The sequence below is a fragment of the Propithecus coquereli genome, unplaced genomic scaffold, assembly GCF_000956105.1.
Source record: "Propithecus coquereli isolate 6110/MARCELLA unplaced genomic scaffold, Pcoq_1.0 Scaffold39, whole genome shotgun sequence".
NCBI lineage: Eukaryota > Metazoa > Chordata > Mammalia > Primates > Indriidae > Propithecus > Propithecus coquereli.
The window spans coordinates 682,880-698,428 of NW_012149618.1; the positions used below are offsets into that span (position 1 = coordinate 682,880).

The 15,549-nt window shown below is 35.7% G+C and overlaps 1 protein-coding gene across 1 annotated transcript in view; it reads left to right on the forward strand.

The window, feature by feature from the left end:
• Positions 1 to 15,549, forward strand: part of NCOA1 (nuclear receptor coactivator 1) — an 82,741-nt gene that overhangs the window by 29,077 nt on the left and 38,115 nt on the right. Inside the window, exons 6-8 of the mRNA XM_012652405.1 lie at positions 5,203 to 5,320; positions 6,600 to 6,768; positions 7,813 to 8,164. Coding sequence (XP_012507859.1) covers positions 5,203 to 5,320; positions 6,600 to 6,768; positions 7,813 to 8,164 — 639 coding nt within the window. The remainder of the gene's footprint in view (positions 1 to 5,202; positions 5,321 to 6,599; positions 6,769 to 7,812; positions 8,165 to 15,549) is intronic.

The following is a 15,549-nucleotide window of genomic DNA, read 5'->3' on the forward strand; positions in this document are numbered from 1 at the left end:
CGAGGGAATAGGGTTTGGAGGTAGGGAAATCCCTTGGGGAAGCCCTAGCACCCACTTTGGGAGATTCCCTGGGCAGCACTCCCACCTTGAGTCATATACTTCACCATTGTAATCCCATGGGCAGATGCCAGAGTCAGCTGTACTCAGCCCAGAGGCAGCCTTTAACCATTCCAGTAGTCACCCATGGCCTATTCCTTTACTTGCTCAAATGACCACTGAGCTTGGAGTTGTTCTGGTGTTCTTCTGGGAAATCTCTCCTTTTTGGAAAGCCTTCTCTTTCTCCTCTTGCAAGTTTTTTTTAAATTTAGTTGAAGTTTCACCATCTGCTTCCATCTGTGTTTTATGTTTCAGAAATTCTTCATTGTTTTAGTCTGCTGCCATGGTACTACTTTTGCCTTTCCTTCAGCTGTAGATTTGCTTTTCCCTTTTTATTTCTTCAGTTATTTCAGCGATAATTTTGGAGGGAGAATAAAATATAGGTGATAAATCTGCCACATTGAACCAGAAAATCCCCTTAGGTTTGTATTTAAATATGAGAAAACCACAGTCCAGAGAATGAAAAGGAAACACACACACACACACACACATACACACGGACAAAAACTTGACCAAAGTTACACAGTTAATATGTGCAGAACCAGGATTTAAATCTCAGTCTGCCTGGTTTCAAAACATGCGTTTTATATGCACGCACACACACACAGACACACACACACACCCCCATGCAGTGTGGCCAAGTGATTTACAAAATTTTGTTAGAAATGTACTACCAGTGCACATCCAGATAAATTTTACTTTTTCAGCATAGATATCTCATGAGGCTATTGTTGATCAAAATGTGTACAACATGCCTCTTTGGCAATCCCTTCAAAACCTTTGCTGTGTCCTTTTAACTATCTTCAAATCTTTGTTCCTTATGGGTGGATTTGACTTTTGAAAATTAGCAGTTATTTGGATCCAAATTTATTGATCCAAGAAGAATAATACTGGGTTTTTTTAAATCAAAATTAAAATTAGATATACCTATGAGATTTATTTTCTCAGAGAACTTGTGGGCTGATTAAGATAGTTCCTGAAGAATTACAAAAATATTTAAGCATTGATAACATTACTGGAGTAAGTGAATGACCTCATGAGGCAGTTGTTTTTATGTGCGAGCATACACATTTTGGGATGATGATTGTTTCTTATTAATTTGTAGTATATTAAAAATATTGTGTAACTAAAAATAATGAGTTTCACATACAGTATTTTTAGTACTTAAAAAATCCATTTTAACTTATCTTTTTTGAGGGTTACCTTGAATGTATTTTTTAATGTTTTTAGTAATTAAGATATTCACATGCATCAACATTCAAAAAAATTTTTTAAAAATTTGTAATGAAAAGTGTCTTCCTAGAAGTAGTATTTTTTTCTTCTTTACCTTCCAAAAACACATATACACACACACAGATTTCCCTCCGCCTTTTTTTTTTTTTTTTTTTTTTGAGACAGTCTTGCTCTGTCACCCTGGGTAGAGTGCAGTGGCGTCAGCATAGCCCACTGTAACCTCCAACTCCTGGACTCAAGCTATTCTCTTGCCTCAGCCTCCAGAGCAGCTGGGACTACAGGTGCATGCCACGACGCCTGGCTAATACTTCTATTGTTAGTAGAGATGGGTCTTACTGTTGCTCAGGCCGGTCTCGAACTCCTGAGCTCAAGTGATCCTCCTGCCTCGGCCTCCAAGAGTGCTAGGATTATAGGTGGGAGCCACCACACCTGGCCCCTTTTTTTATACAAACAGTTCATACTATGTACATGTGCTGTTCTGTATCTTAGTCTTTTTTTTCACTGAATTTTCCTTGGATGTCATTCTGTATCAGCACATAAAGAGCTTCTTTATTCTTTTTTATAATTCGTACAACTTTTTTATAGTTGTGCCAGAATTTACTTAACCAGTTGCCAAAAAAGCAAAAGGTATCTTTTGCTATTTTAAAGCTGTAAATGAATAATGTTATGTAGAGATAATTTTACCATAAAAGAGAATATATCTGAAATATAAGTTCTGAATAGAATTGCTAGGTCAAAGGATAGATAGATATTGCCAGATGGCCCTTCTCAGGTATTATATAAGTTTACACTCTATCTGAAAATATTTCTATTTCTGTATATCCTTGCCAATACTTTGAATTGTGTACTTTCTTGTCTTTGCCAATCTGATGGTTTTGTTTTTTTTTAAGTATCTCAATGTAGTTTTAGTCTATGTTTCTTTTATTGTGAATTAAATTGATCATTTTCAATGATTTTATATGTTCATTTATGTTCATATTCTCTGATCATTTATTGGGTTATTGGGTTATCTTATATTAGTGAAAGTAGTCCTTTGTCTACATCGCAGTTTAAAAAAAATTGTAACTGCTATTCACAGTTACTGCCAAATATAACACAAATCTGAGACTTCCTTACCAACAGCTGAAGAAAATTAGTAGATTCTGAATCAACTGTTAGAGGAGTAGAATGTGCAAAAGTCACCCTTGTGGTTGAGATAATACCCTCCATTTTGTGTCTAGAAATTTTTTAGTTATTTAGTAATATAAGGGTTTTTTTTGCTGGGTTCAGTGTGGCTAATGGGGATAATAAATTTCCCTTTTAACCAGATTTTAACTGGAGAAAGTATGATGTTGAGCCCTTTGCAAAGATGATAAATATTGATATTAATAGCTTGATCAGGGATCCCTAAGGGCTTGTCTTCTGGCCCCACTTCAGCTGCCTGTCTCCAACAAAAATGTGCTTGTCTTGTATTACATGTATATATACTTACTCATGTTTGTGTTACGAATGCAAACATGACCAAAAATAGTACATTTATTCCCTGGACAAAGGGAAATAGCTTGTATATGTCCTAAAAGATCCTAGCACACTTTCACACTTTTTATAGAAGGCAGTTTCTAAAGGAAGTTGTAAAATGTTGAAATGTCTTTATAATAAAAACCAACTTCTTTTAAGCATATATCCTATGCAAAACTTTTAATTGAATCAAAATTTGATTTGTTTGGGTTTTTTTGTTTGTGCTTGCCTAGTCACCGAACTCAGCACTTGAATCTTATTTTATTTTGAAAATATTTTATTCAGCTTATTTTTTTAACGTTTTTATCAAGACTAGTAAAGTGAGATATTGTGTCCTATTATTGAGTCTAATAAACTATGTTATAATACTTTATATTGATAGTAGATAGCCATGTAAATTTTCTTAGACTCTTAAATATAATTAACTTTATCTAGGTTGGATTTCTTAAAGGGAATAAGATTGAAGAATTAATGTATGGAGCAGAGCAATAGGACAGCTTTAGATAACCTTCTTTAACCAACTTCCTGATTTAAATAATGACAGGAATTAAGTGATGATTTTCCTATCACCATTTTCTTTTGTTGTTGTAGTTTAATTGTTTTCATTTGTTGTGTTTTTGAGAATCCTACAGAATTTGATTTCTCTGTCATTTGTCATGATAGAGACCAGTTTAATTAAAAGCTGTAATTATATGCATTTAAAAATGAATGTGTTGGAGGCAGAGGCAGGAGGATCGCTTGAGCTCGGGAGCTCAACAGCAGCCTGAACAAGAGCGAGACCCAAAAGAAAAAAAAAAAAATGAATGTGTTTATATGGACTTCTACTTTTCATTTATACTCAATATTGAGTATATTTCATTTAAGAGTAAGGTTAACATGTTTTATGTAGTTAATAATGATCAGTAGCCAGCATTAAATACATTTTGGGGGGCATCCTTAAATCTACTAATTCTTCATTCATTAAATGAGAATGAGGAATTCTACCTAAATAAACTTTCTCTTAAAACTCCAAAGCTCTTTTAGCTTAAAAAAAAAGATTATGTTAGCTTGCTAGGGCTGCTATAACAAAATGCTACAGACCATGTTGCTTAAACAACAGAAATTCATTTTCTGTTGGAGTCCAAGATGAAGGTGTCAGCAGGTTTGGTTTCTTCTGAGGCCCCTCTCCTTGGCTTGGAGATGGCCACCTTCTCTATCCTCACAGACAGGTATCGTCTGTGTCCTAATCTCCTCTTCCTATAAAGACACTAGTGATGTTGGATTGGGGCCCACTGTAATGACCCGTTTTACCTTAATCACCTCTTTAAAGGTCCTGTCTCCAAATACAGTCACATTGTCAGGTACTAGGAGTTAGGACTTCAACACATGAATTGGCGGGGAGGTGCAATTTAGCCCATAACAATGATTGATTAATACATATTCATTTATAAATTACAAATAACCATTATAAAAAGAAAAGTAATCTTTAATTTCACTACCTAAAATGAACCAAAGGTATATGCATGTGTGCGTTTCCGTATATATATATATCTCTGTCCTCCCAGAATTTTTTTCTGTTAATATATATGAAATAGTTTGTAAAAAAAGAGTCACCTTGAACATAATGTTTTAGAATGTGCCTTTTTCTTTTTCATTTAACAGTATATTGTTAATATCTATACTATAATTTATTAGTTAGTCCCTAAATTTCTGGAATTTAGGTTATTTATTGTTTTCTAGTATAAATAGTAAAGAGATAATCATAAAGCTTTCCTAAAAAGTCCTACAGAAAAACTTTCTAAAATGTGTGTTCTATTTTCTTCAATTATAAAACATAATCCAAATTCTTTTTTCATTTGAGCTGTCATTGTAAGTCTTGGTTATTATACTGTTACAGTATAGTGTAATATCCTCAAATTAACAACTATAGAGCTTTGTCCATTTGCTAAATGACCTTGACTCTATTTTTTGTTACTGCCTCTTATAGGATGTATTTTATCTTTTGCTTGTCACTCCAATTTCATGGTGATGACACAGTTCCTATGTAGAGCATATTCTAATGTGCTGTGACTGAAAAAGCAGTTAACCAAAACTGTTGTATTTGTCTTTAAAACAAATAATTTCTGATAAAGTCCTGAGGGATTCTGGGTGACATCAACCAATGTACAAACTTTTTAACATCAGATTTTCTTTGATTCAGAAATCTTTTCTCGCTTTCTCACTTACTTTTCATCATATGGCCACATTCTAGATAGTTTAAGTTTCCAAATAAGTAATCTTTTTATCATTGAAGTAATATTTTATAGGGAAAATGTCACTCTAAGACATATTACTTCTGAAAAATTACTCATTTTATCCTCCATTGTGACAATGACTTCTTACCTTTTCTTAAATCAGGATTACCTGAGCTGGAATTGGAAGCAATCGATAACCAGTTTGGACAGCCAGGAGCAGGTGATCAGGTTCCATGGACAAATAATACAATGACAGCTGTAAATCAGAATAAACCAGAAGAGTAAGTAATACATTTTGTATTTTACAAGATATCAGATCTCAACTTCTAAACAAAGAACTGCTTTTCGCAAACTGGATTCCAGTTTATCTTGATATTTTGTGAAATATTAATAGATGTAAATGTTTAATGAAAAAAAGGTAGGAAGAAAGACACTGAGTTAAACGGATTTATTTACTGCATGACCACAGGGCTAAGTGAACATTGTAATCACCAAGAAATTCATACAGCATTCAGCTATTGTTTTGTATTTCATCTATTATTTTGCTTTGGTTCATTACCATGATTTTTCTGGGACCTGCAAATGAATTGGCCTCATTACAATTATGTTGCTCTTGAGCTTTTAGTTATATAATTATTTTGTTCAGTATTTCTGTTTGGAGCAAGAATGTATAAGGAAGGAAAGTACTTTTTACATCTACTTAGTGTCCCATCCTGATTAAAATTTAATTTCTTAATCCACACAGGCAGCTGTATTCCATAGTATAGAGTACATCTCATACAGAGCAACCAAAGGATGACTAGATAGTATTGAGTGTGGTTTAGACTCAGAGCCTTTACTATGAATTGTATTCCCATTTACCTTCCCAGAGGAAGAATCCTTATATTATTATATTAGTGTTATTAGTATTATTTTCTGTATATTTCTGTTTTATCTATCAATTAGTATCAGTTTAGATTAGACTGCATATTTACTACATGTAAGTAATGAACAATTTGTTTTATTGCTTAACACCTAGCATATTTCATTTTTCCAGTTTGATTTCTTTTGTAAATGGTAACCATGTCATATTATCAAGATGATTTGATCATCTTTGAAAATTAAGTAATATAATATATACTGTTTTGATTATGGTTTAGTTATCAACAGTTAATGGCAACCATAAAATAGAAAAAATATGAATATAGGCTAAATGATTTTTTCCTGAGTTTTTGGCTGATTTGTATTTTTTACTTTTATTAAAAATTTTTTCCCCTTTCTTAACTGTGTTTGGTTAATTTTTCAGACCATTTGTTTAAGCTAACATGAATATGGAAGCAAAAAGTTCAGTGATTGATAAAAAAATGAAAAATATATTCAAGCTACATACCAAATATTCATTTACGTTCTGCACATTAAGCATAGAATATTTCATTGCATTGGAATTAATTGCCAAGCATCTCAAAAGAATTTTCTAGAACCAGATTTGCATATATACATGTGTGTATATGTTTGCATTCTTAAGATTGAATAATTATTTGCTATATCAGTCTGAAACTTTCTTATCTTTTGATCCTGCAGCCAGTGTATTAGTTCACAATTAGATGAGCTCCTCTGTCCACCAACAACAGTAGAAGGAAGAAATGATGAGAAGGCTCTTCTTGAACAGCTGGTATCCTTCCTCAGTGGCAAAGATGAAACTGAGCTAGCTGAACTGGACAGAGCTCTGGGAATTGACAAACTTGTTCAGGTATTTGTTAAGGTCATCATTATTTACATGATGCATTCCTGAGAAACTACAAAATGATTTTTAAGCAAAATTTTTTAATATTGTTCCTTCTATGCTTTAGCTAACTTTTATAATTTACCCCTTGTGAAAATTATCAAAATATATAATAGTTAAATAATGGCTTTTTAAACAAACAAGAAATACCATAATAATCAAGAATTATGAGTAAGTCTTAGCTTTTCACTATGGAACAGAATCTTACAAGCTCCAGCTAGAATAGAACCCAGATTTATATATTCACTTCTTATTTTAGGACTTAATTTATCCTTCATTCACAAGTGTCTTCAACGTATATATTCATGACATTCTAACTTCCTGGTTAGCATCTTTTAGACTGTGGGGTGATAAAATCAATTTAGTGTACATGACCAGCATTTTTACAATGGAGTAGAATAGTGTAGAATACGAAGTATCAGAGTGTATGGCCCATAAAAAGAGAAAATTATGCTTCGTGAAACTCTCCCCAGTTACATGCACAAATACATACACACAACAGGTCACAATTTAAAATATATTTCTTACAGTGGGTAATAGTGAAAACGTTTGAAAGTCATCACTCTATGGCCTTCTGTCATGTCAGCTATCAATTTTTTCAAATAAAAGCATGGATTCTATATTTGAGATAGAAAAATGCCTGCTTGATCCTTCCTCTAAGAATCTGCATCTTATAGGAACCTGTTAAATGTGAAGTTTATTGATTCTTAGGCTTTGCAATGAAGTTGTTTTCAAACCTTTTGGCTTCATTTCATTGATTTAAAGCCTTTATTTTAACCATATTTTTATCTGTTTACTGAGATAGTGACTATTTCAGTTAATCTATTACTCCATTTTAAAAGCAACTTTTATAAATGATTCCTTTAGGTAGCAAACTTCTAGAGAGCATGAATTCAGAATGAATATATTATGATGACACTTTCTAGCGATAACCTCCAAAATTATATAGAAAAGCATGTTGTTTATTGGCAGAAATTTATTTGTAAAATGTTTTGGCTTATTTTCTAACAGGGGGGTGGATTAGATGTGTTGTCAGAGAGATTTCCACCACAACAAGCAACACCACCTTTGATGATGGAAGAAAGACCCAACCTTTATTCCCAGCCTTACTCTTCTCCTTCTCCTACTGCCAATCTCCCTAGCCCTTTCCAAGGCATGGTCAGGCAAAAACCTTCACTGGGGACTATGCCTGTTCAAGTAACACCTCCCCGAGGTGCTTTTTCACCTGGTATGGGCATGCAGCCCAGGCAAACCCTAAACAGACCTCCAGCTGCACCTAACCAACTTCGACTTCAACTACAACAGCGATTACAGGGACAACAGCAGGTGAGTGCTTTTGTTCAGGAGTCCATACTTTTTAAAGGTATGTGCCAAGTCTCAGCAATAAGACAGCCCAATTGCTACAATAAAGTCCACTCCCAGAACCTTCATGAAAGACTCACATAACCATCTTTGGCCTGCTAGGATAGGGATAAGGGACCTTCATTCAATTAAAGGCTACTGGCTCATAACAAAGCACTTCGAAACTTAGAAGGAATTTAATTTTTGCTTTTTGAGATACAAACCCTTCAGAATGAACATTATACAGTTATTAAATTGATAAAGAGAAAGCTTAATTTACAAAGTGGAACATCAAGAGATACTGTTTATGATTGTTGGGATAAAAAGTATAGTTTATCTTGTTCAAAGTTGGAGAGATTGATGCCTAGTGACGTTATTAGGAGAGTGAAAGAAAGGATAGTTTGAGGGCCTGGAAATTGTCAGTGAGTTAAATCTTCTCTCTCGTGACAGGAAATGAGTAGGTACAGTGGCATAATACTTCAGATCGTATAAGCTGCAGAATGGAGAGTCCTCTAGGACCACAAAAGCAAGTGGTGACCAGTGTCTGCTGAGGGAATGGGACTGGGCTGCGGATTGTTGCTTCTTGTTTTCAGTCCTTCTGTATATTATGTATATTGCTTTGGATTTTTAAAAAACTGTGTAAAGAAATTCCCTGGAGCCTTACTAATTCAAGAAGGGAGAGAAAGGAGATAAATCATGTTGGAAAGGCAGTATTATAATGGTTAAAAGAGTTAGTTCTAGCTTCAAGCCCCAGTTCTAAATTTAGATGGGTTGCCTTAATCAAATTATTTACCCTTTTAAAGCTTCTCCTTCCTCATCTGTAAAGAGTCTAATAAATAATTCCTTGACCTCACAGGTAGTTGTGTGGATTAAACAAGATAAAGCATGTGAAGCCCTTAACACAGTGCCTGGCATATTATAGCACTTAGCACATACAAACTATTATTATAAAATTATATTCAATAAATATAACAGATGATATAAAATGTGCTTTTATTCAACTTAAAAAGAAGAAGATGGTGAAAGAAGGAAGGCAAAGGGTGAGATGAGAGAGGAAAAAATTTTTAAATGGTAAAATAGCAAAGAAAGGAATAATTTTTAAAATCCTGGGGCAGAATAAACAACTCAAAGAAGTATTAAGGGAAGAGAGAGGAAAAGAGAAACAGAGAGGGAGTTACATGTTCTGGGGTGTTAGTTGAAGATAAACTACTAGTCGTTATAGCTTGCTGTTCATCTTTAGGTAGAGGACACAAGAATAAGAAATGCTTAATAGTTTCCCCATATTTAATTTTTCACAAAACATATTTAGGAGAACTGTACTAGGTACTGTCAGGAATGGAAAGAATAAAGGTCCAGGCAATTTTCTGAACTTACGGTCTGTTTGGGGTAGTCAAAACATAAATACCTAAAAAGTTAAATAACACTGCAGGGCTAAATCAAAAAAGTAGAGGAAAATGTAGATATGCTGATTTCCTCATTTTACAAGCTCAAGTTCAGTAAATACTGCCTAATGTTGCAGGTTCAGTGAGCAAGGCCAGACCAAGGATCTAGGTCAGTTTTGTGCATAGATGGAATGGTGATTCATACTCGCTTCAGAAAAAAGTTGTTTTGCCTCCATTTGCTCTTAAAGCAGCTGATGAGCAGAGAAGCCCTGCAAAGCCTATAACATGAAGATAAGTTTACAAATAGGTGAATGTTGCTGCCCTTTGCTTCCTTTAAATCTCGTGAAGACATCCAAAGTTTGATGGCCTCATTAGTCCAAAAGAGTGAAGTATCCACCAAGTTGAAGAAACGCAGAATTTGGACTCAGTATGTTTTAAGCCCCCACATATGTCAATACACAAAAACAGCTTCTGCTACCACATAAGATAGTAACTCTCCCTCGCAAGTCACATGTCCAGGCCTGCTCTCTGTGTTCTGGGCCGTAAGTTCTGGCTGTCTCAGCAATGGGCTGCTCAGCTTTGCTTGCACTTCAGGTGCCAGGAGTTTTACATGTGTGTCCCCTTAAGGGCTTTCTGTGAGCAAGTCTGGCCAAGGCTTATCTCAGTCAATGTCTCAGGTAAGATGCTTTCAACAGCAAGGAAAGAAAAAAGATCAACTCAAAGTAGTAAAACAATAAAGAAAATACTTTGATTCAAATGTTAAGATAATCCAAAATAGAGGCAGGTCCAGGTGTGGTTATTTCAGAGGTTCAGGTATGTTATCAAGAACCTGTTAGGGTGTGAAATCCCTGTGCCAGTGAGAAAGATTTCTCAAAGTTTAGGACAGAAAGAAGCACAAAGTTTATTTACTCGTTCTGGGAAGAGAGAGAGGGTGCAGCGCCAGAAATAAAGGGAGGAGCTGGCCCTGAGGCCAAACAACCTGACTCTTTATTAGGACATGTTGAGCCCAGGTAGGAGGGATTTATGATGTAGCCCGATTAGCAGAAGACAGCTGAGAAACTGTTGTGTTGGCTTTTTTTTTTGTTTTTTACATAGCAGATTGATCACAGAAGTTAGTCTCTTCTTTCCTCTTGGTAACAGGAGGCATCCAGTGCCGTCTCTGTTAGAGGAAGTGGGGGAAGTTCACACTCCTACTCTCTGCTGAGGAACTTTTTTAAGGCTGTTTAAACAATATTCAAAAACCTTTTACGGGCAGTGAATTTTAATGTCAGTTTACCTTCTTTTGTTTGCTCAGCTTCTTTTAAGTGCTAGGTAAACATCTCTGTAGGAGAGATATTCATGTTAGTAACCTTAGAAACAGGGTTCATACCACTCTCAGTGGCTGTCAGTTAGAAATTTATTTTTCTTGTTAGCCCGGTAATCCTTGGTATGCCATGATTACAGATATCACATGCAAACAAAACTATATCTAACAGGAGAAAAGGGACTGTTTCTTTCCTATGCAGCTCTTTTCAAATGCCAGGAAACTTTTTCCAGAAGGCTTTCTTCCTCCCCTAACCCTCCCCCCAAAAAAAAGAAAAAAGAAGGAGAAAAAGGAAAAAAAAATAAGACTTCACATGTCTGGCTAGCCAGAACTGAGTCACATGTACAACCTTAACCACTTGCTGGCAAGGATTGACTTAGAGCGCTCATATTACCCCTGGAGTCGTGATTTGGATTGATCAGCTGAACAGAATCCTATTCTGTCTTCAAGGAAGAAGGGGAGAGTAAATGGCTGTGAGTTGGCAATAACAGTACCTGATAAAAATCAAGAAATTGAGGTTTAAATGTATTACTTAAAGTCACATGGATAAGCTCATAATTGAGATCAAATAGTAAACTGATACAGCATGTCTACTCTTTCTCCTGCCTTAAATCCTATTAAATGACAGGTTGTATATTTCAAGTGACTAAATTCATATCAATATCGACAAAAAAAGAGAATACCATTAGCACACTAAAAAATTAAGTCATTTTGAAATATAGAAAGCAAACATGAGAAAGAAACAAAATTGTCATATGTAGATAATATGACTGCTTACATAAAAAATGAATCTATAGGGAACTTAGAACAAATTTCAGTAAAGGTTTTAGATAAAAGAACAAGAAACAAAAATTAATGGCAATCCTTTTTATTAGTAACAACCCCTTAGAAAATATAATTTCCAAATACGTTCACAATGTGCAAAACTTAGAAAATTATAAATCATAATTGAAAGGCAAAAAGAAAATATAAACAAAAAATATTCATGAATTTAAAGAAATTATATTTTCTAAGGGGTTGTTGCTAATAAAAAGGTGACAGTTGTTCCAAAATTAATCAGTGAATCCAGTGGCATTCCAACAAAATTGCAACTTGGAAATTTGACAAACAGATACGAAATTTATTTTAGAAGCATCAATATAATCTTGAAGAAAAATGAGGCTATACTTACTCTGCCAGATATCAAGATTTAAAACAAAACTTTGGAAATTAAAACAGTGTGAAACTGGCATGCAGATAGATAGTTCTACCAATAGAAGCATAATAGCCCAGAAACACACCCAGTCATATATAGAAACTTAGTAAAAGACAGAGGTAGCAATCAGTGGGGAGAAGATGGCCTCTGTAATACATGCTGGTACATTTTAGCTGTCCATGAGGAGGAAAAAATTAAATTAGATCCTTATCTCATATAGTGCATAAAAATAAACTCGAGGTGTTTTGATGATGTAAATGTGAAAATGAGAATATCTGTATGGCCTCTTAAAAAAAGACAAAGGACAAGTTAATATTTGCATTAAAATCTGAAACTTACGAAAGGTACCATAAACAAGTTAAAAGGCAAGACAAAGACTCAAAGAAGATATTTATAACCCCATATAACTGGCAAAGGACTAGTATCCAGAATATACCAAGTTCATAATCTGGTATTCATAATACACTGACCACCTTGGTGCATTAATTTCATCTGTTTATTTGTCAGTCATATCCTTTCCTTCCCTCTTCCCAAATACAGAAGACTGTAAGCATCTCACAGGCAAGAAGTTAGCAGAGTGCCTAATGATTTGAGAAAGGAAGGAAAGAAGCATACTCAGATCTATATCATAGTTTGTTTGTTATTAATAACTTTTAAGAAGATCAGTTTAAAAACAGAGAAAAACATTAAAAAATATAGCACTTTGGGAGGCCAAGGTGGGAGGCTCACTGAGGAGTTCGAAACCAGCCTGGGCAACATAGTGAGACCCGTCTCTACAAAAAAACTACTAAAAAAATTAGCCAGACATGATGACTTGTACCTGTAGCCCTACATATTAATACTTAGGTGGCTAAGATGGAAGAATCACTTTTGCCCAGGAGTTTGAGATTAGTGAGCTACGATCACACCACTGTACTCCAGCCTCAGTGACATAGCAAGACCCTGTCTCTAAAAAAATAAATAAATATATAAATAGAAATGATATCTTGGCCCTAAGTATATTTTACTGGCTGTAATATTGTATACAAGGAGTAAAAAGATTCTAACATTTTTAATTCAATTTATAGCTACATTGGTTGAGACTTACAAAACAGTAAAAATGAAGGAAGCAGCTGGTGATTAAGAAGTAATTTAGTTATAAGTCTTCAGGTGTAGTGTGCTTAAACCTCAGATGAGCAAAGACCCAAGAAATATATCCTCAATACTATGAAGGACTTCTAAAGTTCTATTTTGGGAAAAAGACAACAGCAAAGATAGGTAGACCTGCTGCTTATAGAAAATGGTATGATATTGGCTGACAAAAGATACAGTTATTCTACTCCAGTTTTGTTTTCTTCTCCAACAAGGACCATGGTCTTCCTACTATCAAGACAGTAATAAAGTAAAGAGAGAATAATTGTCAAGACAGATAAAAAAATATGGTATGCTTAGCCATCATAAAACAAGTCCACATATGATACATGGTAGGCTACTGAAGAAAGGTATGGATCTAGTATAAGAACCACCATCAATAGTCTTTTATATATCCTAGAGAATAGAAGTAACCAGAAAATAAAACTAGGTTTAAATGACAGAAAATACTGGGGGCCGGGTGCTGTGGCTCACAACTGTAATCCTAGGACTCTGGGAGGCCGAGGCGGGAGGACTGCTTGAGCTCAAGAGTTTGAGACCAGCCTGAGCAAGAGCGAGACCCTGTCTATACTGAAAAAAAAAAAAAATAGAAAGAAATGAGCCAAACAACTGAAAATAGAAAAAATTATCCAGGCATGATGGCGCATGCCTGTAATCCCAGCCACTGAGGAGGCTAAGGCAGGAGGATTGCTTGAGCCCAGGAGTTTGAGGTTGCTGTGAGCTAGGCTGACACCACGGCACTCTAGCCCGGGCAACAGAGTGAGACTCTGTCTCCAAAAAAAAAGAAAGGAAATGAAAAGAAAATACGGGAAACAGTTCCGCCTCCAGATTTCTGGCAATGAAAACTACCTGGTAAGAGAATAAGCTTCTTTAAAGAGCATTTTGTCTTGTCAAGAATTTGTGCAGTAGCTAGATCACGGTTTCTCAACCTTGGTGCTTTAACATTTGGGGCTGAATAATTCTCGTAATGGGGGAGATGTCCTGTGCATTGAGGATGTTTAGCAACATCCCTGGCCTCTGCCCACTAGATGCTAGTAGCACCTCCTCCCCAAGTTATAACAACCAAAAGTGTCTTCAAAGATTGCCAAATGCCCCTTGTGGGGCAGAATCAATCCTGGTTGAGAACCTCTAGGCTAGATAATCACCTTTTAGGTTTACTATAAGAAGGACTTTTTGGTAAGGCATTGGGAAAAAATCCATTCAGACAGTCAAAGTGACAGCCAGCCAAAGCTGTCTGTGTCTTTGTTTTATATGTGTAGGCTGGATTTGTACTCTTCCTCTGACCACAGGCCTCACATTTTGTTTTGTACCACAACAAGCCTTGTGACCTGGCCTTTATGGGCTTTTGAATTTGTGTCCCCAGCTCTAAGGATTAACAACTTCTCTCCTCCCGTTCCCTAGCTCTCCAATAGTTAAGATTTCTGAGGAGGTAGGGATGAATTGATCCTTTTGGGAAGGCTTCATTGGAAGAGGTGGAACTTGACCTGCTTGTTGAAAAATAGGTAGAACTTTAGTAATTGAAGAAAGGAGGCAGATTAGAGTGGGACAGATGGATACAGCATTAGTCAGGTTGCACACCAGATAGTCAAGGGGAAGACAGAATGAACAAGAGGTTAATTCAAGGGCCGAATTTTCAATAATAGAAAGTACTTGTAGACTTCTGCTTTTTAGAATAATTCCTTCTACTTCTAAAAACTACTTCTCAAGCATCGTTCCTCCTTCCCTACTCATTTCATTCTCACATTATCTCTCAATTCAGAAAGTATATAAAGGTACAAGTTTCAAATCCCAACTTGCACTCCCCCTGCAGTTTTACTCCTCTTCATCGTTACGTATAAATGTATTTTCCACCTATCCTCACTGCTTCCTTTCCTGTTTTCATACTCGACGTTCCCTCTGCCTCACGTTAACTTTGCCATCCTCCTTGCCACCTCACGTGCTCATCCTTCAAGACTCCATTGAGCTCACCCATGCTCTTGTCCCCTGACTTCACGTCCCTAGGCTGCATTAGCTGCTCCCCCATGCTACTGTAGATGTCTCTATATATGCAAATATAGCACTCGTGCATTGCACTGTTGTGTGTTGGCCTCTGCCACTCAACAGGGAACACCCAGAACAGGAATTTGCTTACCTTTGTAGCCTCCCAACTTTATAAAGTATCTTGAATATACTGAGTTTTTCGATAAATCTCTGTTAAATTAACTTGGCTTATTTAAATTTATGTCCATGGTCTTTGAGTTTAAGAAATATATATGTTTTATCCACACAGAAGGAATGGAAGGTAAAAAAAAATAAATAAAAAGAAGTATAGGCTGGGCGCGGTGGCTCACGCCTGTAATCCTAGCACTCTGGGAGGCCGAGGCGGGCGGATTGTTTGAGCTCAGGAGTTCGAGACC